At 38.5% G+C, this 26,462-nt stretch overlaps 1 protein-coding gene across 2 annotated transcripts; it reads left to right on the top strand.

The window, feature by feature from the left end:
• The first annotated feature begins 786 nt into the window (after positions 1 to 786).
• SLC17A5 (solute carrier family 17 member 5) lies at positions 787 to 24,477 on the top strand. Of its 2 annotated transcripts, none has more exons than XM_053938892.1 (11): positions 787 to 1,398; positions 4,622 to 4,818; positions 6,252 to 6,485; positions 6,944 to 7,031; positions 9,646 to 9,732; positions 10,955 to 11,073; positions 11,988 to 12,146; positions 14,415 to 14,547; positions 16,290 to 16,437; positions 21,143 to 21,233; positions 22,781 to 24,477. In XM_053938892.1, the coding sequence occupies exons 1-11, from the start codon at positions 1,338 to 1,340 to the stop codon at positions 22,916 to 22,918; spliced, it is 1,455 nt and encodes a 484-aa protein (XP_053794867.1). In that variant the 5' UTR covers positions 787 to 1,337; the 3' UTR covers positions 22,919 to 24,477. The 2 variants fall into 2 exon arrangements, with proteins under 2 accessions (XP_053794867.1, XP_053794868.1); XM_053938893.1 differs by lacking the exon at positions 787 to 1,398 and adding an exon at positions 1,519 to 2,368.
• The last annotated feature ends 1,985 nt before the right edge of the window (positions 24,478 to 26,462 follow it).

Genomic DNA, 26,462 nt, shown 5'->3' on the forward strand with positions numbered 1-26,462 from the left:
AGGATGGGCATTTAAGCAAAGGCAAAAATTTCAGTGGATGACCAGCAGCATCACCAAAATGACTCAGCACTCAGCCCTGGCAAGGCTGATGAGTGGGCAGGGTAAGTGGAGGTGTCTCATGCAGGAAAGAGCCTGTAAAACTTACAGATCTCCACTCTGTTGTTAGCTTTGACTGAGGTTGAAAAACACTCATTCCAAGAGGAGAAGCTTTATTACATACCCCACAATGCTTATTAATCTATATTGGTGCATTTTCACATGTATTCCATCATGGGACTGGAGCACCTTCCCTGTGAAAACAGGCTGAGAAAGTTGGGACTGTTCACCTGGAGAAGAGGAAGTTGTGAGAAGGTGGAGACCTCATAGCAACCTTCAAGCATCTGAAGGGAGCCTGGAGGGAAGCCTGAAAGGAACTCTATCAGAAGCTGTACTAACAGGACAAGGAGTGGTATACTGTATAAACAAGATGGGTATAAATTGAGACAGAAAAAGTTTAGGTTATATAGTAGGAAGAAATTCTTTACTGTGAGAGTAGTGAGACACTGGAACAGGTTGCCCAGGGGGATTGTGGATGCTGCAACCTTGGCAGTGTTCAAAGCCAGGCTGGAGAAACCTGATGTAGTGGGAGGTGTTGTGGATTGGACAAGATTATCTGTAAGGTCCACTCCAACCCCTTCACATTCTGATTTTAACATCTCACTCCAGCACTTGCGCACTGCACGCACACACAAAGCAAAAAGACCACGCGCTGCAGATACTGCAATTTATTGTTAAATGGTATTTCGGTGGTTGCAGAGAGACCCAGCGCCTCCACCCCCAGCCTTCCCTTCTCCGCCCGTGGCTGCTGCAATGGACCCGCACCGGGAGGCCGCTCGCCTGCACTGAGCAGTCGCTTGTGGTGAATCAGCCTGATCAGATATGTCCTAACTATGAGGAACTTTTCCCTCAGCGTTCGGGACATCGCGCACAGCGACACCCGCCGCCGCCTGTGGGCGCGTTCGTGCGGCTTCCTCAGCCTGCGGGCGGGAGGGAGGGAGTGAGGGAGGGAGCAGCCGCCCGCACTAAAGATGGCGGCCGAGCGGCCCCGGCAGCAGCGTGGCGCTGCGGGCGGCCCGCCCCTGCCCGTCACATGATCGCCGCGGCCGCGGCCGCCGCTGTCCGGCCCCGGCGGGGCAGAGCCGAGCGGGCAGGGAGCGGCGGCGGGGGGAACTGAAGCCGAATAGAGCCGGGCTGAGCTGAGCCGAGCCGGTCGGGGCCGCGCCGCGCTCCCGGCCGCAGCGGTGGCGCCGGGCGGTCTGGCCCTGAGCGCGCTGCGCGGTGCGGGTGGCAGCAGCGAGATGGAACCCGAGGAGGGAGAGGATCGCACCCCGCTGCTGAAGGAGCCCCAGCCCGACACGGGTGAGACGGGCGCAGCTGCCTCTGTGTGGCGGCGTCGCGTTGCCATGGAGGCGCGGGCGGCGAGCGCCGCTGCGGGGCCCGGGGTCGGTGCCGCCGTGCCGCTGCCGGGGTGACGGGGGCAGCGGTGACGGGGGCAGCGGTGACAGGCCCGGGAGCTGCGCCGCCCGCCCGCGCCGGTAGTGGCGTTCGGTGCCGGGGACGCCGCGGTGCCCGGGGGTGCTGGATCAGGCGCGGCCCCGAGTCCTGACAGCGGTCGCGGCTCTGTCGGTGGCGGGCTCAGGCGTGCAGCCCTGTCAGACACCAGCCCTCGGCTCGGTGTCGTTGCAGTAAAGACATTCCAGCCCAAGTACCGGTCCAAATATTAAAAGCTACCGAGGTCCACCGAGATTGTGTCAAAATTTCATATGAAGGCAGAATTTGACTAAGACTAATTGCTTGTTACAAGTATGGAGAGGAAGGAAGGTGAAAGGATGCACGACGGTAGGAGAGGAGACTCGATATATGGTCAGAGCTTAACAACAGAGCCCGCATGTTTATATTTATTTCTGCTGTTTTGCTTCCCAGAATGTACAACCTATAAAGAGTAGAGTAAGATTTTTAGTTTCTTTAGCATGCCATGCAAAAATGCCCTAACCTACTTGGCAAATGTGCAACTGCATCAAGGGGTGCTGCTAACAAAATTACTTTAAAAGTGCCAGAAGGAGAGAATTTGAGCTCAGGTCTTCTTAAAGCAATATGTTCTTAAGTTTGCACAATGCATCAGGCTCCAGTTGGAGGTGGCTCACCTCACCCACAAGGAAAACTACTGCAGATGAGCAACTTCCTTTAAACTGCCGTGCAACTAAAAAAAGGCACAGACCTTTTTTAACTGCAATTTAAGAATCTCGTTAAGTTATAGCTACAGTGCTTTAAAATATGCCCCTGAAATCAGAATTTGCTATAGCTGGAGGACCAAAGACTACTAGTCAAGGTAAGACCTTAAACCCAATGCTTTAAACTTTGGTTAGCTGCTTTAAACTTTAGGGGGGTGGATGTCTGTGTCTCTGGTTATAGCACTCTCCTGAAACGCACCTGTAATCTCCTTGAGTCTTCTGTTCTGTTAACCTGATCTAATATTCGTAGATATTTCAAGTGCACATGATGGAATGACAGAGAGCCAACAATTTAGTAGCTATTTGTTTCAGACTTCAATTCTACATGTTTGTTAGTTTTTTTTTTTTTTCAATAAAATGTTTACAGTTGGGGAAAAAAATCTGACACTAGTGACCTTAAGTTCTTGCACATCTGTTTTGTGGAGCTTGCTCTCCATGCAAGTTGTATACCAGTAAGAGCCTTATAGAGGAAGAGTAATGGATGTTCCAGTTAATCTGCATTTCCAAGGGAGGGTTACATCATCAGTGTGTTATTCAGCTTTCTATTATTATTGTCTAACCCCAGCAACTACAAGAAGTGGAACAGTTAAGTAGCCTTACTTGTAATTATAGTCATTGTTATAAATTATATGACTTTACATATTCTACTTAAGGCAAATTGCTTTTTAAACAGCAACAAAGAACAACAAAGCTCCTTGACTAGGTTTTATGTAGTACTTCCTATTATCGGTGCCTGTTGTTTTTAATGTAAGCAATAAAGTCTTGGCTGCTCTCCCTCATGTCATTTGAAATTCCAGGATGGCTTTTTCAAATGCTTCTGAGGCAAACCTTGCAATTACCACGGGTCTGGAAGGGGTTTTGCATATTTGTACAATAGCCTTGTTTATTATTTATTTATTAAATGCACATACCAAGTACAGCGTCTCTGTGTCATTTTAACAATTTGTGCAGCCATAATGAACTTCACATGAAGTTTGTCAGGATTAGAGACTTCAAAGTGGGAAAGTTCTGTTAATTTCATGAAAAACAATCTTGCAGGAAGGCTCTCTTGGTGCTCCCCCTGAAAAATAAAATCACATAGGTTCATTCCTTGTTTCAGGGGAGTTACTGGGAAGGGGAAGATATCTTTGTCCACAGGGCATGTCCTTGCTTTCTTACTGCAGATCAGAAAATCCACTCAAGTGACATACTGCAGTAGCAGATGAGGCTCTGGTCAGTCCTGTTGATAGATGTACTTGTTCTATTCATCATTTGAACTCTGAGTATTGAAAGATGAGATCACCGTAGACTGATGTAAACTGATGTAATATCTGCTGGTCTCCAGCCTTCCCAGAGTTTCAGACATCCAGCTTATAAAACTTCACATTAGTAACGTAGCTCCCTCACAAGAGGGGAAACTCTACACTCTATTTGCAATTTCAGCAGATTGTTCCTGTAGTTCCTCCTCAATTTGGCACTCCTGCTCAGTAGTTTCAAGCATTCCCAGTTCACAAAGAGTAGCTGCAGAGATTTAAACTCTTACAGCTCAGCTCTGGTCTGGATCTCCTGGCACTGATGAATGCTCTCTGCCAAACGCTGCTGTGTACTGCTGTAGGAAATCAATAACTGTGTTACAGTGCATAGTCTGCTATCTGTGTATAAACAACTGGCAGAGCTGACTTAATGTCACAACACAGATTTTATGCTTAATCTTAGGACTCGCTTCCTTTGTCTTGTGACTGCCAAGAGGGTGTACTGGGCAACTGGGAACCTGTTACTGTTTCACAGTGCCACCACAGTGTTTGCCATTCCCCTTTCTGGTAGTTTTGGCAGCTGTCAGCAAATGCCTATTCCCTTGTAAGCAAACTCATAGAAGAAAAATTTGTCCTAGAAAACAGCCTGAAGTAGCAATGACCATTCTTCAGGACTATTTTAGGAGTAGTTGTGTTTTTTGAGCCATTTTTGTATATATTACAGACTTCCCACTAATTGTTTTTGGGGTTTTTAAGTGTGAAATTCTGTCTTGAATAAATACTACAGTATTTTGGAGAGGAGTTCTGAAACTGTTTCTAAATCCATTTCCACAGACCACACACTATGCATCCTCTGCAGTCCCCACTCTAGTGTGGGTAGCTGCCTGTTGTCTAAATGAGGATTACGTTTGCTTTGCATATCAGTATGGAAGTGGGGTCTTATATTTTTTTCAACCAGCCTCAGACTCTACCCCTATTGAATAAACCCCTTAAGAAGAAAAATTACCTTGTCCTCTTGCTAATTTTTTATCTTACCCAAAGATTTCTGACAACCTTAGTAAAAACTGCTTATGAGTTGTTCTTATTCTGTTAAACATTTTTCTTTTGCTCTCCTTTCAGTCCCTGCATGCTGCTCAGCTCGCTACAATCTTGCACTCCTGGCCTGTTTTGGGTTCTTCCTCCTGTATGCATTGCGTGTGAACCTCAGCGTGGCTCTGGTGGATATGGTAGAACCTAACACAAGCTCAGCAAAGAATGTGACTTCCAATGTGTGCCCAGAGCATTCCTCCACCATAAATGTTCCTCGCAACACTACGGTGAGCTCTCAGACATACTGTCTTGTAATGTGGCGTCTCAAAGTGGTTTCAGAACTCTGTGATAGATAGAACCATACTTAGGTGGCAAGAGAACAGGCTGTTTTTTGCTGGATGGCCTTTCCAGTGGTTCTTTCAAAGCTATTCTGGGAAATATTAGCCTTAAATGACTAGTTAAATGAGAAGTGCTGTGCTCAGGGTCAGCTTTTTTACAAACCTGTTTTCTGTGCTACTCCTTCGAAATTGGCTAATTTGACCACGTAGATCTACCATGACTCACTGTTTTATAGGCCACTTATCAATTCTTACTGTTATATCTGCGTCAGAGCTCGCATCACTGTCCAATTTGCCTGTTCTTTGTACAATCAAAATAGCATGAAATTCAATTTCTTTACAAATTAACATGTAATGTTTCTCTCTTCACTTCTTCGATCTCTTTCCCAGATCATGCATTTTGTCTTTATATCCTTTACCTCTGAATTCCAGTAACCCTTCAAATCACATTTCTTAACTGAACTGCCGGATACAGAAAAACAGACTTCTAAAAAGACCCCAACTTTGTGAATTTGGACTTGTACAGATCTTGTCTTGTGGTTGAAGTAGTCCTGAGCACTCTTGCCATTTCCTGCTTTCATTTTGTTTGTTTGTTTAGAGGTCATTTATTATTTATCACAAAAAAATTATGATGGCGAACTTTATGGGAAGATTCTGTCTCATCATTTCTGTGAAATGTATGCTGCTCATTTAGATGTGGAAAAATTGGTCTTTTGGAAGTGATCCCAAATTTCAGAATCACTTTATTGGACAACAGTTCCTGTCTTCTTGCTGGCTTCCTTTATAGCTGCAAATTCCTATCTCAATCATCTGCACTTTTATTGCATTGTCCACTAAACTCATCTTCCCTCTGTTGTTCTTCTCCCATTATTCCACCTACCCTTGTGAGCCCTGTCCTTGACTGCTCTCTTTCTTGACATTAAGTTTAAGCACCTGCATCTCCTTATTTGTTTTTTTATCCATAAATTTTCTGCAGGTAAAGCTTTTTTATAGAGCATGACAGAATGTCCACTCTGTGGTTTGGAAGTGGGATTTGTACTCAGGCAGACTTACATAGTCAGTACCTGTCACCTAACCCAAGCTGCTTAGAATTCAAAAAGGGATAACTGACAGAGCACTTGTATTTCATGTAGTGATGATTTTCATACTTGGGTTAGGTATGTCCAAACAGATTGTAAACTACCTGAACTAGCTTTTAACACAACTTTGATTGCAGTACAGCTGGGTGTTGAAAAAGGAGACCCTAGGGAGTAGGTCACAAAAAAATTGAAATTTATCTAAAAAGGACTAAATAGTGGATCAATGTAATAAAAAATATGGTCAGAGAAACTGCTATCTTTAACTTACTGCATTTTGTTGGATTTTGTTTTTTCTTTTCTTAGGGAGAAAAGTATTCTTGGGATGCTGAGACTCAGGGATGGATCCTTGGTTCTTTTTTCTATGGCTATATCATTACTCAGATTCCAGGAGGATATCTTGCAAGCAGAATTGGAGGCAAACTATTGCTGGGGTTTGGCATCTTTGGTACCTCTGTATTCACCTTGCTTACTCCCTTAGCTGCAAATTTGGGAGTTGGCTACCTCATAGCTGTCAGAGTCTTGGAAGGACTGGGAGAGGTAATCCTGTTTCCTCTACATAATTTGAAAATGTATCTGAATAATTTGTTTAAAATTGTAGTGATTAGACTCTGTGGGGGTTGTTACACTGGAATAGTATATGGATTGTTTCATTTGAGGGGTTTAGTTTTATGTTTTTTAGAATAATTAAAGCATTTGCACTATATTTTAGCCTAAGCTTTTCAAATAAGAAATGTAAGGATACTTGAGACAAAACTATTCTCATTTTTCAGAAACCAGGGCCTCCAAACAGTGTTGTTTGTATTGCTGCTGCTTTTCCAGTATATACAGAATCAAAAGCAGGAGAAGTTAATTCTGCCTCCTTATTCTCATGCCTTGCACAATTTTTATAATAGATTGTACTACTGCTTTTTAAGCGAAGCATGCTTTGAAACATGTAAAGTTGAAGTGAGTTCTAAAATCCTTGCATTTCAACAGAATGAAATGATGTTTTCTAGGGTGTTACCTTCCCAGCTATGCATTCAATGTGGTCTTCTTGGGCTCCTCCACTGGAACGCAGCAAGCTCCTTAGTATTTCATATGCAGGTGAGAAATTCCCACGCTGATAATGGGATTATAAATTTTTACTGCAGTAACAGGGAGGATTGACTTAAATCAGAGGGATTTATATTGTAAATTTTAATCAGCATTTAATCCAGAAAGCGTAACATTAAAGTAAATCTTGCTTTCCATTCGTTTTCTTCATTTATTCATGGTTTTTATAACCTGACAGAAGGTATTGATCTACTAATAAGTATAAACTTTGGTATAAGTGGTGAAAATAATTACTGTGCATCTGATTAATAGAAGATACTGTAAATAAAAAAGATTTAGCATTAGGAACAAAAAAGCTGGGGCAGTCACAGGATAGAGCTGTTTGGTTGGTTTTTGGAGGGTTTTCTAAGTATTCTTGGAGGAATTTGGGGAAAAAAACATCCAAGGTCCCATGTATTGCTGCAAGAGCTCCTTGTCAGAGTCGAATACTCTCTGACCAGATTGTCCTAGATATTCTGTGTCTGGAAGGTGTTATGTTTGATATCAGATTTACTTCTTTGAAGATATTTGATGTTACACAGGCTTTTTGATTTAACATAGTGGTACAGAATGTACTGAAAGCACAGTACAAGTATAAGTTAGCACTTAGCAAATGTAAGTTGACAGCAAAATACAGCAATTGCAATACACTTCAGTTTGGGTTCACTGCAAGTCAAGTCTGTTCTCTAAGAAATTCTGTTGTTTAACTTCTGTACTTTGTGTTCAACTGATCTATGTATTCACTCCCCTCTTGTCAGTCTGGCTAAGTCAGTGAGACAGTCTCACTTTTAATGGACTGAATGAGGAGAAACATTTACACCACCAGCTGATACTGCTTATCTGAACCAAAGCCACTCTCTGGTGCCCTTTGTGTTGAGATAAAGACAGCTTCTTTGCAGCAGCTGTAGTTGGTCACACCCAGTGTTATTCCCCAAGTGAAGGACATGTTGTTCTTGCCCACCTCTTCTGAGCCTTCTTTTTAGGGGTTTATTGGTCAGTCACATTGCTCAGTGCAGTATTTGAGGGGCAGGTGAAAAATACAGGTTTCTAAATTTGCTAGTCAAAATTGATATTATTTCTTTGAGGATGACAAATTCTGTGTTCATTTACTGAAGTAATGGTTTGCTTTGCTCACTCTTATTAGTAATAATTTGGTTTTTTTATCAAGAAGACAGGTCTATACAATGTAAACTTCAGCTACAGTTTCTTAAGGAGCTAAGACAGTCTAGTGACTCACTTTTCCCAGGGGGATGCAGCCTTAATCCTTTTTCCTCCCATTTCCTCACTTTGCTCTGAACTAAGTGTCTCATCACTCATTGAAGTGACCCTTCAAAGAGCTACCTCAACTCATCTAATGCATCAAAAAGCTTTTTTCTTCCTATTTTTTAAAAATCTTCGTATTTAATTAAATCTACTTTAAAAGAAGTCTTCTTCTGAGACCCAGCACACAAGTTAAGCAGAGCGTACAGATTTGGGATTACCTTCTACTGCATTTAGCAATTGGGAGCTTTTAAAGTGTCCTTTTGTATTGTGTGAAAATATATGCTAATGTCCTAGTGAGAAGAGTCTGTGGCCTTGAACAGCCCATTGTGAGCAGTCACGGGTGGATAAGACATCTTGTGTAATCTTGGCAGGCCGTTTTCCTTTCCTTCCACGTTGGCAATCATGTGGTCTGTAGTTAATCACAGCTGTGTTGACTTTCTGAGAGAACATGTGGTGGAGGTTATATGTAGTTGTTACTTTGATTTATATTTTGCATGATGTATGTGGTTTTATTCATAGTTGGAGCTTTCTGCCTCAAATAAAAATTATTTCCATGACGATGGAATCTAGGTAGCCAGAATATCAACATAATCTTAATATTTTCTGAGTTGAGATGAAGTTTGGAGAAGTAACTTTACAGCTAACATTAAGAGACAAAACCTACTGTTTATCACTAGTAGAGTGTCAAGTATGTAAATACTACGGGTTTCTAATTTAGATTTCAAAAGGGAAACACCTGCCATCCTTACTCTTTGCCAAATGTATGTCGAATTATAAGCACAGGAATAGTTCTTTCTGGCTTTTGGCTTTATTCTGAACTAGAATCTGCACATCTTTCCTTTCTCCCTTGATCCTAGACCCTGTCACATTCAGGAAACATGGAATTTGAACTTACTGGTTATATATGCCTGATTTCTGCTTCATGTTTCTAGCTTTCCTGGTATGTGGCGCTAGAGGGAGATATGAAAAATGCAAACAGACTGTATTGTCATATTATACTCCCAAGGCCTTAATTATACTGTGTTCAGCTCTCTCTTGTTTTGCAGCAATAATTTGCATTGGTTTAGATGTGTTAGAGCCATCACTTTATTGGGACAAATATGCCAAGAGTGCTTATCTTTTATTGCTTGTTGCTTCTAATTTTGGCTTGTTATGGATTTATGGCTCTATATGCTTGCAGTTGCCAAGGCAGCTCATTGTGCCTGTACTTCTTTAAAGCAAAGCACAACCCTCCAGTGGCAGTGACAATCTTCATTCACGATTTATTACAAAAAAATAAAATAACTCTGAGATGGCACTTATATTTAAGGGATCCATAGGAGATCTGATTCTTTTTCCACTTTGTTTTGCTTTCTTCTGGTAGGTGCACAGCTGGGAACTGTTGTGTCTCTGCCACTATCTGGTTTAATTTGTTACTATATGAACTGGGTTTATGTGTTCTACATATTTGGTGAGTTTGTGTTGTTTTGATTTTTTTTTTAATTATTAAAAATACAATCCATATTCTTTTTGAAAAGCATATCTTATAAAACTTATTTTAAGTTTTAAAAGCTTGTTTGACATGTTGGGTTGCTGTTTTATTCCTTCTGGGCAATTAGAGATATTTAAGGCTAAGTAGATTCAAGTGAATGGCTAAATAAGCCTTCTTCCAGTGAGCAAAGCTGTCTCTGAGTTGGACAAAAGCTGGTACAAGTCAAATGCTCTTAACTCCCCCACCACTTGAAAACAACAGGCTGAAATTTCTTGTTTGAAGTGTGAAATTGAGTTAATAACTTTAATCCCAGGAATAAATCTCAACTTCTAATGAAAGAACGTGTGAAAAGTTACTGCTGCTTAAAATGTAAACTGGAAAATCTCTAGCAGTCACAGGGACCCTGAAGGAATGCATAGCATGATTACTGTGACTTATATTCTAGAAGAAGCTGAAACAAAATCGTGTTATTAACAGCATGTCTTAGCTAATGCCTTTTACAAGTCTGTTTATGTGTCTGAGCCATTTCGTATTCTACATGGGAAAGGCAGAATCAGAACATAAAACAAGAATTGCATTTCCTCAAAAAAAAAATCTCCAATTTTTTAGAAATCACAAAGATTCAAACCAAAGAACTGAACAAAATGAAATAAGTTACAATGTTACATAAAAGTGCAGTAATTTGGACCAATCATTGAAAAGTTACCTTTTTTCAAATGACTATTCCGGGGTTGGCTTAAGAAAGAAAAGGGGGAATAGTACATCAATTAAGCTGCATATAGTGATATTCTGTATATGTGCACAGAGTATTTTTTGTGATTAAACTTAATGTGAACTTTTTACTTCCTGAGGGTGAGCCATATTCTTTGTGGTTTTTCCATGTGACTGATAAAAATACACTTATGTATAAGCACACAGCTTTCTTGCTGTATGAAGAACTTCAAGTAAAGGAGAAAAAAAAAAGAGAGGAAAAAATAAAAAGAAAACATTCTGTTTAGTTATCTTCATTCTTTATTGTATCTAAATGTGCATTGTTAAGCCACTTTGGGGAACTAGTGTTCGTAAGAAGATAGAAAAATAATGTTCATTAAAATTATATTAGAACATTGAGAAAACACTCCTGACTATATTATCTGAGAGTATTACTCAATAAAATTGCTTTTTTAAAATTTCTATCTCTTCACTCATCTTTTCACAATAGGTGCACTTGGTGTATTGTGGTGGTTCTTCTGGATGTTGTTGGTTAGTGATACACCAGAAGCTCACAAGAGCATTTCACATGCTGAAAGAGAATACATACTGTCTTCTCTAAAAGATCAGGTACAGCACTTTGGTAGAGACCAACCTACTTAAGTCTGAACATAAACCACAAACAGGGTTGTTAATGTCAAGCTTTGTTTATGGTTTGTTACATGTTTTATTATGCTTTGTTATATGTTTATGTAAATATGTTTATCTTTAGAATAACATTTATAACCTAAGATGGAGGCAGGATTTTTCAAACTTTTTTTTTTTAATAGTACAGCTATAAACTGAAAAGCAATCAATAATCAAACAAAGCATTTATAATAATGCTTTTTGTTACAGATGTTGTTGAGGTGCTTTGTTTTAAAACTTTGTATTTAAAAAAATGCTCAAATCTGTCATTTTAGACTAGATCCAGACCTGTATAATGTCTTTAACATTTGCAATACAATATTTTACAGCATTTCTCTTTCTCAGTGTGCCATCTAGACTAAGAAATAGATTACTTTTGACAGAGAAAATGCTTATGAGCCAGTTCCTGAAGTCTACATAAGATTCATTCCTATGACTGGGGGGATATGTATCTACAAACAGTGAAGTTGGCTGAGGGACCAACGTTAATATCTAGGATTGAACAGGAAAGGTTCAGCTAAATCAACACCTGAGGGGTGACTAAATATTTAATTATTTATAATAAAAGCAGAAGGCATCAAATTTCAACAGGGATGCCATACTTTTTAAATTACAAAATGTAATTAGTTTACTCTGGAATAGTAAACATCAGAGCAGTAAACCTTCACTGAGAACTGAAGGCAGTAATTCATTCATTGCTGATGACTTGCATCTATCAGCTGAGACTCATTTTGTGCCTTTCAGAATGGATCATGAGCATAGATTTGGTTAGCATCAAAACCACTGTATTTAGTAAATGTTCATAGCAACATCCTGATTTCCTTCTTTTTCTCTTCTCTTCGTCTCCTGCTTGCCAGCTTTCTACACAGAAATCTGTTCCCTGGAGGCCTATGCTGGGGTCCCTTCCACTCTGGGCTATTGTAGTGGCACACTTCTCTTACAACTGGACTTTCTATACACTTCTTACACTCTTGCCCACATACATGAAGGAGATCCTGCGGTTTGATGCGCAAGAGGTGAGATGTGCACAAGTATAGTCATTTTCTTCTGAATTAAACAAACTAAATCACCTGCTGTTTAGAATGGAGGAAGCTGTTTAAGAACCTTGGAATGTAAAGGTATAGCTGGGAAATGATAACTCCACACAATCACGAGGATGTGTCAAAACTGTTTCCCGTCTTACAATTTCCACTTTATGGGCTTATTTGACATTTACCTTAGTGCTAGCTTTCAAGTTAAGTTTTGTGTTTGAAGATGCATGGTACCCATCTTTACCTACTCTGCTTTAAAACAGTAACTATAAAAATATTTTCCCTTTTATATGGCTTCTATGATTATTTCAGATTTTACACCAAGTTTTATGGCTTCTGAAACAGTATCTACTTCTTTGCTAACTCATAAAGGAGAACATTCCCAGTTAAAAATAAAAATAAGAAAATCATTGAACAAGTGGCATTTTTGAAACTATTTTAAGGATGGGGTTTGCAGGAGGAAGGGGCCAGAGGGAAGCTTCATTCTGATAGAATCACTTTCCAGATTGTCAATTTCTTTCCTCAGTGAGCAGCAGAGGTAAAATACCTTTTCTTACTAAGTTAACTGGATGAAACAAAACCATGGTCTTAAGGTCTAAATATAGTGCTTTTCAAGGAAATTTTATAAAATTAAATTATTTATCAGGGAAAAATTAGGGGGTGGGGAAGGTGGAGTATTCTTATTTATAGCAATTACTTGACTGTACTGATCTGTCTTTAATGAAACAGTTTTGGTGATGGCATAGCTTACCTGGAGAAACTGGTATAGCTAAGATAAAAAGCTGCTCAGAAATTACAAGAAGTTTAACATAGTCTTTTGCTGGTTTAGCAAACCAAACTAGAGCAATCTGAAGATGAATGCCATGCAAGAAAGTGGTGATACCAGCAATCTTGGGAGGAGAAGATGGGGAACTTAAGCATTAGAACAGAAGGTTGCATTAGGGCAAGCTGCAAAATGGCTGGAAAATACTAACTGAAGTTGCTGGTTGGTCTCCTCATTATGCCTCTTCAGGTATTCCCTGAAAGGCCTCCATGTCTGTGAAAGTCATTTGCTACCACAGCTCTCAGTTGCACGTGTTTTGTAAAACACCATTGCATTAAATGGTAACAGGTTCTGCTGTGAAGTGGTTTCCTTTGTGTCTGGGTTATGATTTTTCTTTTTGGAGTAGCTTAGACTACTGACTGTTGTGAACATCAAAAAAAAAAAAAAAAAAAGCTTGTGTAATAGTGTTGGACTAACTGTTGCCACACATTTAGATGGAAATTGCATTACCGTTTAAAATATTATACAGTTGTTGCTCTTCAGTTTCCTTTCTAAAATACAGAAAATAGTTTAAAATAATGCCATGTCTTTGAAATAGTGCTTTAAAAAAGTTTTTTAATTACTGAGACTGTCTCTATTTTTTGAAATTTCACTTAGTGTTTTTGAAAACTGAACACTGAAATCCAACAGGCAGCATGCTTAAGTACATGATAGAATGGACTTCAGGTGGGGATGAATTTCTTGTTTCATTTTAAATTAAAATTCCTAGGGAATCTTTCACTTCTTGACAAATACACATTTCATACTAGTGTATAAAGGTCATACTATTGCTACTCAAATAGTCATACTATTGCTACTCAAATACCCCTTTTGAATCACAGATAAGGTCAAATTATAGCTCTGTTATCAGTAACTATCCATAATAGGATATCCATAGGAAAGGCTGTAAATATGAGCAGTTTAGTAGTACCTTTTGTTTCCCTTCATCAGAAAATCATGTAGAATCAGACAGAGGTCTAAGCAGCACATGTTTAAAGTAATGGGAATTAACTGGTGACTTCAGTGTAAGGAATATCAGATCCTGACTAACTCAGCTTTGAGACTGTGGGTCCAGCCCAGATGTGATGAAAAGTCAGAGTTCTACATTTTGTTTCCATTTACAGGCAGCACCAGATGTTTCAGCAGATGGATAAGGAATAATATAATGTAACAGTAGTACAAAACCCAGAGATCTGTGTAGTTTTCAAAATTCTGAATAATATTTACAGCTTCCACTTATTTTAGTAACTCGCTTGATACTGGTATCCTGGAAACTTCCACAATCAGGTTAACATCCACAGGATATTATAGTTACAGTTTTCTTCTTCCTGAAGCTAGTTGCTGATCTAAACATTTGAGTTTTGGTCCGACTGCATTGGTAGTTATGGATTAAGTCAGGATTGATTTGTCATTTTAGTGTTTTAACTGTCTTCTTTTAATCTCCTTAACAGAATGGATTTTTGTCTGCCTTGCCTTATTTTGGCTGCTGGTTATGTATAATTCTGTCTGGCCAAATTGCTGATTATTTACGGGAAAAACAGAACTTCTCCACTGTTTGTGTTCGCAAAAGTTTTACCCTCATAGGTAGGTGCAAGTATCATCTCTTGGAACATATAATCTTACAAAATATAATAATATCAACTTGGGAAAATCTAAGGGCTTGGGGGAGCAGTCTGACATTCTGCTGTGAGATGAGGCAGCATTGTGCATGGCTTGAGAGGAGCAACTTTATTTGTACATTAATGTATCAGGAGTAAATCCTATCTTTTTCCATGAGAAGTAGGCCTACTGGATAAGAGAACAATAAGAGATTGTCAAAAGCTTTTTTTAGGTCAAGATAATTGGACTAAAAGCAAACCAATCAAATGTAAAGTCACCAGAAAAGGGTGAATGAAACACTGTTATCAAAAAAGATTTATCAAACTGACAGGATTATTGTTCTTCGTGAGCCTATTCTGTTGTTCAGTGTTTTGTTTATCTAAGACTAAAGTAACTGAATAGGAATGCACTTGCAAAATTTACAGTTGCTACCACAGTAGAAGGACCAAACAGAATCCAAAATAATGGGGAGGAGACCAAAATAATCTGTCTTGACTAATTGGGAGGAGATATGATCTGAAATCACCAACAGATCAGCCAGATCAGGCTTTTAATGAACCAAAGTAAAAGGCTGTATTTAGGAAAGACAAGTTGATTGCTGAGTAAAGAGGGGACAGGAGAAAGAAATTGAAGGGAAAAAAAAAAGACAGATTAGGCACAAGATCCACAAAAGTTGCAGCCCAGTTATTGTATGGTGATCCTTGCTGCCTTCTCAATTCAGCTGATTCAATTGCTTTCTTTAAAGCAGCTCTTGTAAGAAATTCTCAGACATTTTGTTTGTCTTTAAGCCTATGCTATTTTGGTGATTCAATTTACTGCAGGGCTGCACACCTCACACCCATGTATGCATAACTCAGGAGAAAAAATGTTGTTGTTTTAGGAAAAGCAGCACTTGGGTTGGCTTCATCAACAAGAGCATGTACCTGCAGCTGTTTGCAGGGCTCATGATGGGGTCATGTAAATGGGCTCTGGTACTGGGAAACAGCTACCCCAGTTCACTGCAGATAGGAAGCAGTGTGCACGAGCTCCTGATGGCTGATAAGCTGTTTCCAGCGCCTCATGCAGCATCTCTGCAGCTATCTTGGATTCACCCTGGGTTCACAGTTTTAGTGCAGCTTCAATTTATTTATAGCAATAAGTAAAATTAATTTGTGAGGTAATTTTCAGAACCTGTTGATTTTTGTTAATTTTTTTAATCTAGTTTTTTCCTTGCTGCTAGAGTGGGCTATTTCTGATCTAGTTGCTGTTTCCTGAGACAACAACAGTTTTGCAACCCATCTGCTCTTCCTTTTTACAAGGACATGTAGTGATAGGACAAGGGGCTTCAAACTGAAAGAGAGTAGATTTGAATTACATAATAGGAAGAAATTCTTTACTTGAGAGGTTGGTGAGGCAATGTAACAGGTTGGCCAGAGAAGCAGTGGCTGCCCCACCCCTGGAAGTGCTTAAGGCCAGGTTGGACGGGGCTTTGAGCAACCTGATCTAGTTGAAGGTGTCCTGCCAGTGGCAGGGGGGTTGGGGCTAGATGATCTTTAACCCTAAACCGTTTAACCCTAAATCTTTCCACCCCAAACCGTTTCTGATCCCGCGCCGTTCCGCTGTGAGGCGCGCGGTGCGGTGCCGGTTCTGTACGCCAGGGGGCGGTGGAAGTGGTACGGAAAACACCTTGGAGCCTCCAAGTGTCTCCCGTGTTAAACGCCATTGATTCCGAGGTTTCTCTCTTAAAGGAATGATTGGACCTGCGCTGTTCTTAGTAGCAGCCGGATTCATAGGCTGCAACTACTCACTGGCTGTTGCATTCGTGACCATATCAACGACACTAGGAGGATTTTGTACATCAGGCTACAGCATCAACCATCTGGACATAGCACCTTCGTAAGTATTGCTGAAACTGTTGGTAGTGCATGTGAAAAGTTTATGACCCCCTTTTTTTCTTTCTGTGTTGCTGAAGTGCCTTGGAAATGTAGCTATGGAGCATGTGCTGTACAGGCCTGCAGTGTAAACACTGACAATTACTTGGGTTTACAATACTAAGCAATGTATTTCCAAAAAGTGCAAGTTTGGCAGAGGATATGACATAAACAATATTTTAGAATAATTCCAGTTTAAATCCTGCAGTAATAAATTATATAATTTCTGTAGTTAGAGATTTTAATTATGGACTTGATAGACTTTTGATTCATGTTTATACTAGGACAGTGTTTTTTGAATTGTACAATGCAGTTAAGTGTTTCACTGTTTTCAACTTTTCCATCGGAGCTATCAACCTCTGGTATGAACATTACCATATTTAAGCACTGCGATACAGGCAAATTATTTGCATTTGAAAAACATTCTGTACACTAGAATCTAAATCTTGTTACAAGTAGTTGACCTGATTTGTCAGTAGGTAACAAATCAGGTAGGTACAATTGCTCTTAAATGAATAATTTTCAAGAATGGAAAGTTGAGACTTCAGGCTGTAATTTCTCCAGTGTGTTACAAATTCATAATTGGGCAGATCTATCAGTTTCCCAAAAAGTGTGTATGTGTGTATATTCTTCTAAAAGTGCACTGGTAGGAGTCAAGTACTTTGCCTTGTCATTCATTTAGTAATTTGTGGTAGCACTTAGATGTGAACAGGGTCAAATGATTTTATGTCCAAAGAAAAGTGTGTTTCAGTATTAATGTGTAAAATGAAAAGACTAAGTGTAAGTGTAGTGGAAAAATATTTTGTAGAAGTAGCATCTATAAAAAAAAAATTCTCATAATCTAGACAACTTATGGGAGACCTTGCATCCCAGTTGAAGGTGGTATTCAGGCTTTGGCAATTGAAATGATGGTGGTCATATCCACAATCATGGACAATTTTTTACTTAACAAATGGATATTAAATAGTGGGAATCCAGTTAATCTTGGCAGGTGAGGTTAGGTAGTAAGCAAGAGGGGAGGCATCAGTGGCCAGCTATAAACAGCTTGTAATGCTGAATTGAATATGAAAGTTAAGAAAAATAGCTTCTGTGGTGCACTTTGTTTTAAATCACATATAACTGCAAACTTAGAAAATGTACTTAATATAGTTCTTCTGGGTATTGTGGGACCATTATACAACTTCTGTTTCAAGCTTAGTTTTGCAAAACTACAACAGTTAGTTTCCAAAATATGTATTAAATGGTGCTTGTTATATGAGTACAATTTAACCTGTCCATGGAATGCAATAGAGCTGTGACAGGAAAAAGGAAATCATGCAACTGCAGTGTGACTTACACATACAAGGAACTTGTGTATGCAGGCAGTGGCTGAGGTTACCCAAACTAGGATGTTGTATGTGTCTTCTAATTTTAGATACTTTATTTTGTATTTCAAATATGTGTGTTTCAAGAGTCAATTTGTTTATAACAGTATTCAGAATATTTTAGTGTTGAAAAAAAGCCACAAGAAGAAATGATGTTACACAGCGCTGATGCCTGTCAGCAGGCATAGTTAATTATCTCACATGAACTGCTGCTGATCCCTCTGACCAAATTTCACACTGTTCTTCCTGCCCTCCATAAAGTCCTGCTTTTTCCCTTTGCATTTGCACCAGCCAAGTTCCTCTAGCTGTTCTTCCCTCTCAGACAGGCAGAAGGGAGCACACTGGTTGCAAGAGGGTAAGTGTCTTGCTGACAGTTCAGAGACTTTGGCCCAGCATTGCCTCTAGAGGCAAGTGGCTGCATATGTGGGAAGACTTTGCTTGGTGGTGGCATGCTCAGGGTGAGTGCTGTTTTATTGAAATCAGTGGTTTTCTATTCAGCACATGCATGCTTTACTTCAGGGTAAATCTGTTCAAATGGGGACAGAGAAGGGAAAAAAAGCACGTCCTTGTATCAAAGGTCATATTAAAAATTTCTTCAGATACAGAAATGCAAAAAATATCTGAGATGAGAAGAAAAAGAAGACTGTCTTTTCTCCTCCCCCACAACTAATTTTTTGCAACTTGTCTGAACTTTGTTGGATAAAATGATCAAGGCAGAAATGCACAATTTCAAGCAAATGCTTGACATAATTGTAGAGATCTAAAAACAGAGTCTGCATAAAATTGTGAAGGAAACCTCGGTAAAGAGTGTACTCAGAGCTCAATATTTATTTTTCATAATTTACTGAATGAAAAACATTATAAAAAACAGAAATTATTCAAAGCAATTTCAAAATGCACAAATACCCATTTAGATTGTTTGCAAGTGTGCTGCCAAGAATAGCAAATGGTCCCTTTTTGCTACTAAAACTTGCATAATATGATAGAAATAATTATTATATTCACAGGAAGAAAGTGAATGAAAATGCTCATGCTTAATTAACAGCAATATTTGCTATGTGGTTTTGGTTGCTAACATGTATTTATTATGCCATTAGTGAATTGGATTGGGGAAGGGTTGGGGACAGGAGGCAGACAAGATTGTTCTTTTGGGGAATATATATTATATTTTAGCTCTTTAAATCTACATTAGTACCTTCCTATTATTACAAATTTTAATATTGGTGTTACCATGATCCCTTGTAATATTCATGTGGCTTTGCTGTACACTAAATACTTCACATTGCTGGATTTTTTTACTCTTGATTTTACTACTTGACTGCTCTTGCAAGTTAATTTGTATTTGGTTATCCCCACTATGCCATAAGAACCTGACCAGCAGCCTACTATTGGTTCTGGTCTACAGACATGTCACTTTTTGCTTTCCCTTTTCATGTGGGAGTTTCCACTGTGCTAAGGGAGTGCCATCACAGTTATCTGCATCAAACAGCGAGCACTATCAAGAATGCAACCTATGTCAGAAACACTGGGCATAAACAGAGGCATTTAGCCAGCAATTGGTTGCCAAAGATCTTTGTTGACCAGAGAAACTATTGAGCTATGTTTAGTTTTAAAAGTGTCTGTTAGCAGTATTGTAGTGCTTAAACACGTTGAAGACATTTAAAGTGCATTTGGTTCTACTTAAAGGCTTTAAACAAGGTTTTGCTTTATATGATTATTTTCCTAAGGGAAACTTTTACACTTTGACATTCAGCTTCATAAAGGCCTATTAATTCTAAACCACTTTCCAAGATAGGAAGACTGCATGCTAGGTTTATAAAAAATAAAGAAGTTTTAATTAAAGCATTGCCATGCTTTAAACTGATATGTAAAGGCCTATTAATTCTAAACCACTTTCCAAGATAGGAAGACTGCATGCTAGGTTTATAAAAAATAAAGAAGTTTTAATTAAAGCATTGCCATGCTTTAAACTGATATGTAGTGTAGAGTTTCAAGAAAAAAATCAACTACTAGGCTAGATGATTGTTTGCCTTTCTCAGGAAAAAACCACATGTTTTTCTAATACCACTGAATGAATATTGCAATCTTTTGTAACAATGCTGTATGGTTGAATTCTCCTGTTTTGGTGAAGAAAATTCCAAAGCTATGCATTTCTCTTTAGAGATGAAATATGTTTCTGTTACGTTAATATTGGTGTGGACATAATTTTATTCTTAACAGCCTAAAATGATCACTGGGATATGACTCCTTTTTCTTACGGTAAACTGCAACTATTATTATTTTGTATGATGCTTCAACCAACAAATTCACCTTGAAAATCTAAAACAGGGATCTGTGCCCTGGTGGTTAGAAGGTCAGACTTCTGTGGAACATCTGGCTCTTATTTCTCTTCAGTCTCTCTCACAAGTCTGCACTTGTGGTACAAAATTTCAGTATTGCAACATACCTGTGTGAGAGCTTTTTAATTGCTTAGAGATGAGGTGCTGAGACTCAGATATTAAGCAAGTTACCAGCTTTTCCCAGCAAGATTTTATGGCCGCTGGTGCATACACATACATTTGTGTGTGAGAGAGCAGCACGTTCATGGAACAGGAGCCCTCAGAATAGAGCTGCAGGAACAGCAACCAGCAGAACTGGTTTAGTCAGACCCATTTCTCATTGGCCTTGACCCACAGAAAGCTGAAGAGAAGGACTCCCACAGCACTCTGAACTCCTGTCTTTGGAATATACACTTTGTAATGGAAGTGGGGATGTCTAGGCACACTGCTGATACTGCTTTCTTGGCAAATAAAAGTTTAGCAATGAAACCCAAACCAGCTCTTACTGATGGCAAACAGCACTTGGTCATACTTCTTGTTGTCTTTCTGCTTCAAGACATGAAATGTGCCTTTAACTGCTCCAATGGATCCATTGCAAACAGTTTGGTTGTGGCTTAGCAAAGGGGATGTGGGTTTGGATTATGGATCTTGAGCAAAGCCATAGGCAATTTAAGTTAAATTCCATAACTAGCATCCGAAAAAATAAAGACATGCAGAATCATTTAAGTGGAAAGGGATCTTTAAGATCATCACACCCAACCATTAACCCAGCACTACCAATTCCACCACTAAACTGTGTCCCATAAAATGTACGTGCCAAGCTGTCAGTTGTTATTAGAAGAAAAGCAAGTCATTCACACTGGAATATTTGTGTTTTAATTTCTCTTGTGTGATCAATATGAGGCCTACATGATCAGGTTAGCCAAATTGTTTCTATGATTGATAAGCCTTACAAGTTAATAAGCAGTGTTAACAACTTCTCTTCCAGGTATGCTGGAATTCTCCTTGGGATCACAAATTCTTTTGCTACCATCCCAGGAATGGTGGGGCCAGTTATTGCCAAAAACCTCACTCATAATGTGAGTCTGTTTATTATATTTTTCAGTTGTTATAATTTTATCTCAGTTGACTAGAAATTCTCTCTTCTCAAGTCTTCAGTCCTGAAATAAAACATTTACAGGGTTACACCTGTAAGCATATTGTTCCATTGTTGGGAATTAGTTAATTGGTAGCTCTTATTGTCCCGATTCTGATCAGGAAAATGAGGGTAAAATCAAAGACCTTTGTAAGACTTGAAAATTTTACTGACTCACTCCTTATATTCTCTAGGAATGAAATGAATATATTTTTATCACAGTAGAACTCTGATAAAATGCCAGCTAGATGAAACACTTGTGGTATTGTTTTATTAAATTAGAACAAGTTCTTGCTTGTTTTTTTTTTAATTAGGCTCTCACGTGAGGTGTTGAGTTCTAATGTCAGCACTTGTCAGATAAGTAAGAAATTAGATTGTAGTGTTAGATTTGATGAACAAGGTGGTGTAGTGATTTTGGATAGAAAAAGGGAAGCACTGGGGCTTTTGAGGAGTTTTTGATTACTATTTTTTCAAAGAACATATGAATTATTCTAAAATCTTTCAAGAAAGAGAGATGGGAGGAATAAGCTTAGTGGAACACTTGAATTTTTTGGAGTTGGAGGTCATTCTAAAGATTTTCTTAAAAATCACAGAATCACAGAATTTTCTGAATTGGAAGGGATCCACAAGGATCTTCAAGTCCAGCTTTTAAGTAAATGGCCCATATGAGGATTAAACTCATGACCTTGGTGTTAGTCACCATGCTCTAACCAAAAAAAACAATCAGAAAATATTCATTAATATCTGATTCCAATAAAATCAGTTCTTCCAGATACCTTAACAAGTGTGTTGTTTTAGGGTATTTTTGTTCAGCTTAGTTCTTTCCTCTCCACACTAATGCTTCAGGTATTCTGTTTTTGTAGTAATATCATTTACAAGTTACACCATCATCTGGAACTTAAAAAAAACCCCAAACCTTTAAGACATCTATAGATATTATTTCTTTATTTGAAAAGAAAAAAAAACCAAAAAGCAAATAAACCACAGTTCTTTACTACACATTTATTAAGGCCTTTCTTAAATACCAGAGTTTAGAGGATTACTCTTGAAATTTGAGTTAAGGTAGCTGCCTTGTTTGGACCAAAAGGCATATGAGTCTGGAATGTTCATGAAGTAGTCATCAGGCATAGCTTACTGCACAGTGCAGGGCACTTCAGCTCCTGGATCACCTGATCTCAAAGCCAAGGTAGTGTTTCCCTTACAGTAACATTGTCTGCATTTGTATCAATTATTCTGCATCTTGGTGATAAACTGATCCAGGTGGGGTAATGTAGTTCTGATAAGACTGTGTAAGCTGTGTTATAAAACTGAAGTTGACTTTAATAAGGATTTTGTCCTTTATGTTTATAATGCTTTTATGTTGCTGTGAAATCATGCTGAATGGCATTTACATTTAACTAGGCAAGGCATGTAGCATTGATTTTAAAATTTCTTTAGTGTGTAGCTGCAAACTGACTGCATCTTTTTTTTTTTCTTTCCCCCATTTGACAGAATACTGTGGGAGAATGGCAGATGGTTTTCTATATTGCTGCCTCTATTAATCTTTTTGGAGCAATTTTCTTTGCATTATTTGCAAGTGGAGAAGTTCAGGACTGGGCAGTCAGTGGATATCACTTGCATAGAAACTGAAGGAGATGTTGAAATACCAAAGCTGTGCTGAGTCCCGTTGTGCTTAGAACTGTGTGACCAGAAAAGTGCCTTCCCTGCTGATGCCTAGGAGTCTTCAGAGCTATTCAGTTAAACTACTTTATCTCTGTATCTTTTGTACTGAAAATAATCTGGCAAACTATGTGTTCTATTTCCTAACAAGAAACTACTTGGATTAACTATAGAAATTTCATGCTAGGACTTGATATCAAATATATGATCAGAAACATTTTAAATCCATGTGTTAAACTCTAATACTTTCCAGGTTTTAATTAATATTTTCTGAATTAGTGTGTAGGCAGATGTTTGCTGATACTAAAATGAGAGGAAAAAGTAAAGTGATTTTGTAGCACTGTAAGGAGGTGACATGCAAAGAATTGTACCCAAAAATGTGTTTTGATTTCCATTAGGAAACTGATAGTTTTTTGCTGTTTAAAAAATTGTAGAAGAGCTCTAGTTTCATACAATCTTTTATAGCACTTTTATTTTGTCATTGTTTTAACAATGTCTAAAAAATGCATGTGATTTACTTCCATTTTATGCACAATTTTTGAATATATAAACATTCCCTGTTTCATGAATACAGTTTCACCACTAATACACAGCAACAAAGAAGTAAATGTAGCATTGGAGCTGAGAGAATAAACCACGTGTCCTCTGTGGTGCAGGCTTTCAAATAGGCCTTATTTTTATTTCTCTCTGCAAAGAAGAAGCAGTGCAGCTCAGTGGTTTAAATCTAGGCAATATACAAGAGTGAACTAGAAATAGAATATCTGCATGATTACCTTAAAATAACTTTCCGTTTGGCAATTAATGTTTTTGTCCCTTTAAATCAATGCAGTGGAATTCTTTCCTCTTGCATGTAGATAGGTTTGTCAGCTTGTCCCTGTAAATGAAATAAAATAAGGCCAGTGTAGCAAATAATGAGGAAAATCAGTTCTCTTAACAGCCTTGTTTGTTAGTCAGATAAAACTAGAGTATAAAAGAACTAGTGCAACAACCTGGTGCTGTTACTCTCCTATCAAGATAGAATTTGACACTCAAGAGCATTCTTTGCACAGCGTGCACTTAAATGCCACAGAGCAGGATTGAAAGTTATAAAAACAGTGGTCTTGTTAAGAACAAATGGCTGAATAATGCTAGAACCACAAAGCAAAGGCAAATTCCTGTGCCAAAGATTCCTGGATTGGAGCAATTAGATAAAAAGGAAAAATCACTGGGCTCTGGGTTTTTCGTTTACCACCAATCCAAAAGAAAAGCCCAGTACTAAAGCTGCTCCAGTGGAGCCTACCTTCCTTCATTTCTAGGAAATGGCATCTGCCTCTCCTTTTTGGCTTTAAGAGCCATTTTGTTTAGGCCTTCCTTGAAGTGTCATGTTCTCTGATGATGGATTTAAACTGTGTTTAAATCTCTGTTTGTGTCTGCAGCATTTCCACAGTAAACAATGTGTTACTCAGATTAAATTAGTACTTATTCAGTGGGAGTATGTTAAAACTATATTGTGTCTTCAGTGTTTCTACAATAAATGGATTGAACATTTACACGTGCATCTGTTGTTGAAAATTACTATCTCCTTGAGGTTAGAACACCATTTTCAAAGTATGCTGAACAACAAGGTTGGTGACTGGATTAAGGAATGGTTAATGTTTTCTTGGAAAATTACCTTCCTCAGAAGTTTTTTATCTGGCTTTACATGTAAGTATTATCTTCCACCTGACACTGTATTAAAAGTAATAACTGCACTTTATGTAAAAAGAAATTTGTACTCTTTCAGTATCTTTGGTTTAAAGGAGGGGGGGGAAGTTTAAAAAATAAATAATTGTATATAATTTAAGTTCATTTATGCCTTTGCTTTTCTAGAGATTGTCATCAGAGCAACATATGGACAGGGTTGCAATTCCACCTGTTCTGAAGTCGGAAACTTCAGCTTCCTCTGCTTTTAGTCTTTTTCTTCTGTGCTTTTAGTCTTTTTCCTTGAAAACTGTTCAGCTGAATATCTAAATTTAAAAAGCCTACTTAATGGAGTAGATTCAGTAGAAGTGTATTTAGACATTCTCTGTATCAGTTAAATGAGTCTGAACTGGATTTAGTTAAAACTGAATTTTAGACATATCAGCAGTTGAGCACTGCAGAAATTTTTGGACCAGTGCACTAGATTTTCTTTTCCCTTCATCTAATGCACCATTATTACTCATTTTGCATTCTCTCTAAGTCAGCTTGGAAAGTAGCACTGAAAAAATGCTATAAATCTTTATATTATTTGTGGACAACAGGCTACACAGCTATTTTAGCTATACACATATATATATATATATGTATAAATATATATATATATAAATAGCTATACAGCTATTTCTGATTTTATTTTTGAAAGTATCAAAATATACAGTGGGATTCTTGATTCAGTGAGGCTTTTAACACATAACAAACAAGAATATCCCCAAAAAAACCCTTAAGTGTTGTCTTTCTGTATCATGCTTGCAAAAAGGAAAATCTATTAGAAAAAGCTGTCAAAATATTTTCTGCTAATCATGTTACTACTTTTATTGCATTGCCACACTACAGTTTGCATGGCTCTCTCAGCCAGTTTCACCTGTTCAAAGACATTTCTCATGTTTTGGTTTTTCAGGGGTAACAAGGGGTTTGAGCACCTCTTGTCTCAGTTCATCTGTGTGACACAGGATCTTGACAGAAATTGACCAGTTTTTTTGTGGTGACTGTTTTCCTGAAACAATCCCATAACTGTTATTTCTTGCTGCATTTCCTTAACAGATAAGAAGTAGCAGAGTAAGAAGTTGTGCTCTCTGTTCCATGAAGAACCCTCAAATTAGGATGTCCACCTGGAATGAGGGAAGTCAGTTCAAAAACAGATTTCACCCATTTCAGAGCAGGAGTTGAACCACTGCTTTGGAAACATGTCTTAGTGTTGTCAGGTATTTTTAAGTGCTTTCTCTTCAATATCTGCTTCTCTTCAATATCTGCTTCTCCACTTAAATTTCTTTTTTTTAACATTTAGTGCAAATTTCTGTCAACATTAGAAACAGAGATGGATTAACTTCTCAGAATATCCTACAGCATGTGACATGGGTATTGCCTGAGATCTGAATCATGGTCTCTTACAGCCTGACCAAGTGCCTTCCTCTTACTTTGTAAAAGATGAAATGCCACAAAGTAATGGTGTGGTTTTCAGTTCACTATTTCTTTGTTTTAAGGGTACAAAACATCAGTCAAGTACCTTACAGAAGTCCAAAGTATTTGACTTCCAATAATATGAGTTAACTTAGGTGGGTCTTTTGAATGCTAACCTAATTCATATAATACATAGGCATCTGTGCATGGTGCTTCCCCATCTACATGTTCCTCTCTAACTGGTAACAACTGCATTTGCTGTGTGAAAGGCTCATCTTGATTTCCCAGAAGCTGAATCGTTCCTGTGATGTATCTTTTGTCTGGCTTCTCCTCCCAATCACTTATTTACTTATTTGCCAGCTTCTCCTCTTTTGATGTGTGGGAATGTTTGGTACCA

This window comes from Vidua chalybeata, chromosome 3, assembly GCF_026979565.1.
Source record: "Vidua chalybeata isolate OUT-0048 chromosome 3, bVidCha1 merged haplotype, whole genome shotgun sequence".
In the NCBI taxonomy this organism is placed as follows: domain Eukaryota; kingdom Metazoa; phylum Chordata; class Aves; order Passeriformes; family Viduidae; genus Vidua; species Vidua chalybeata.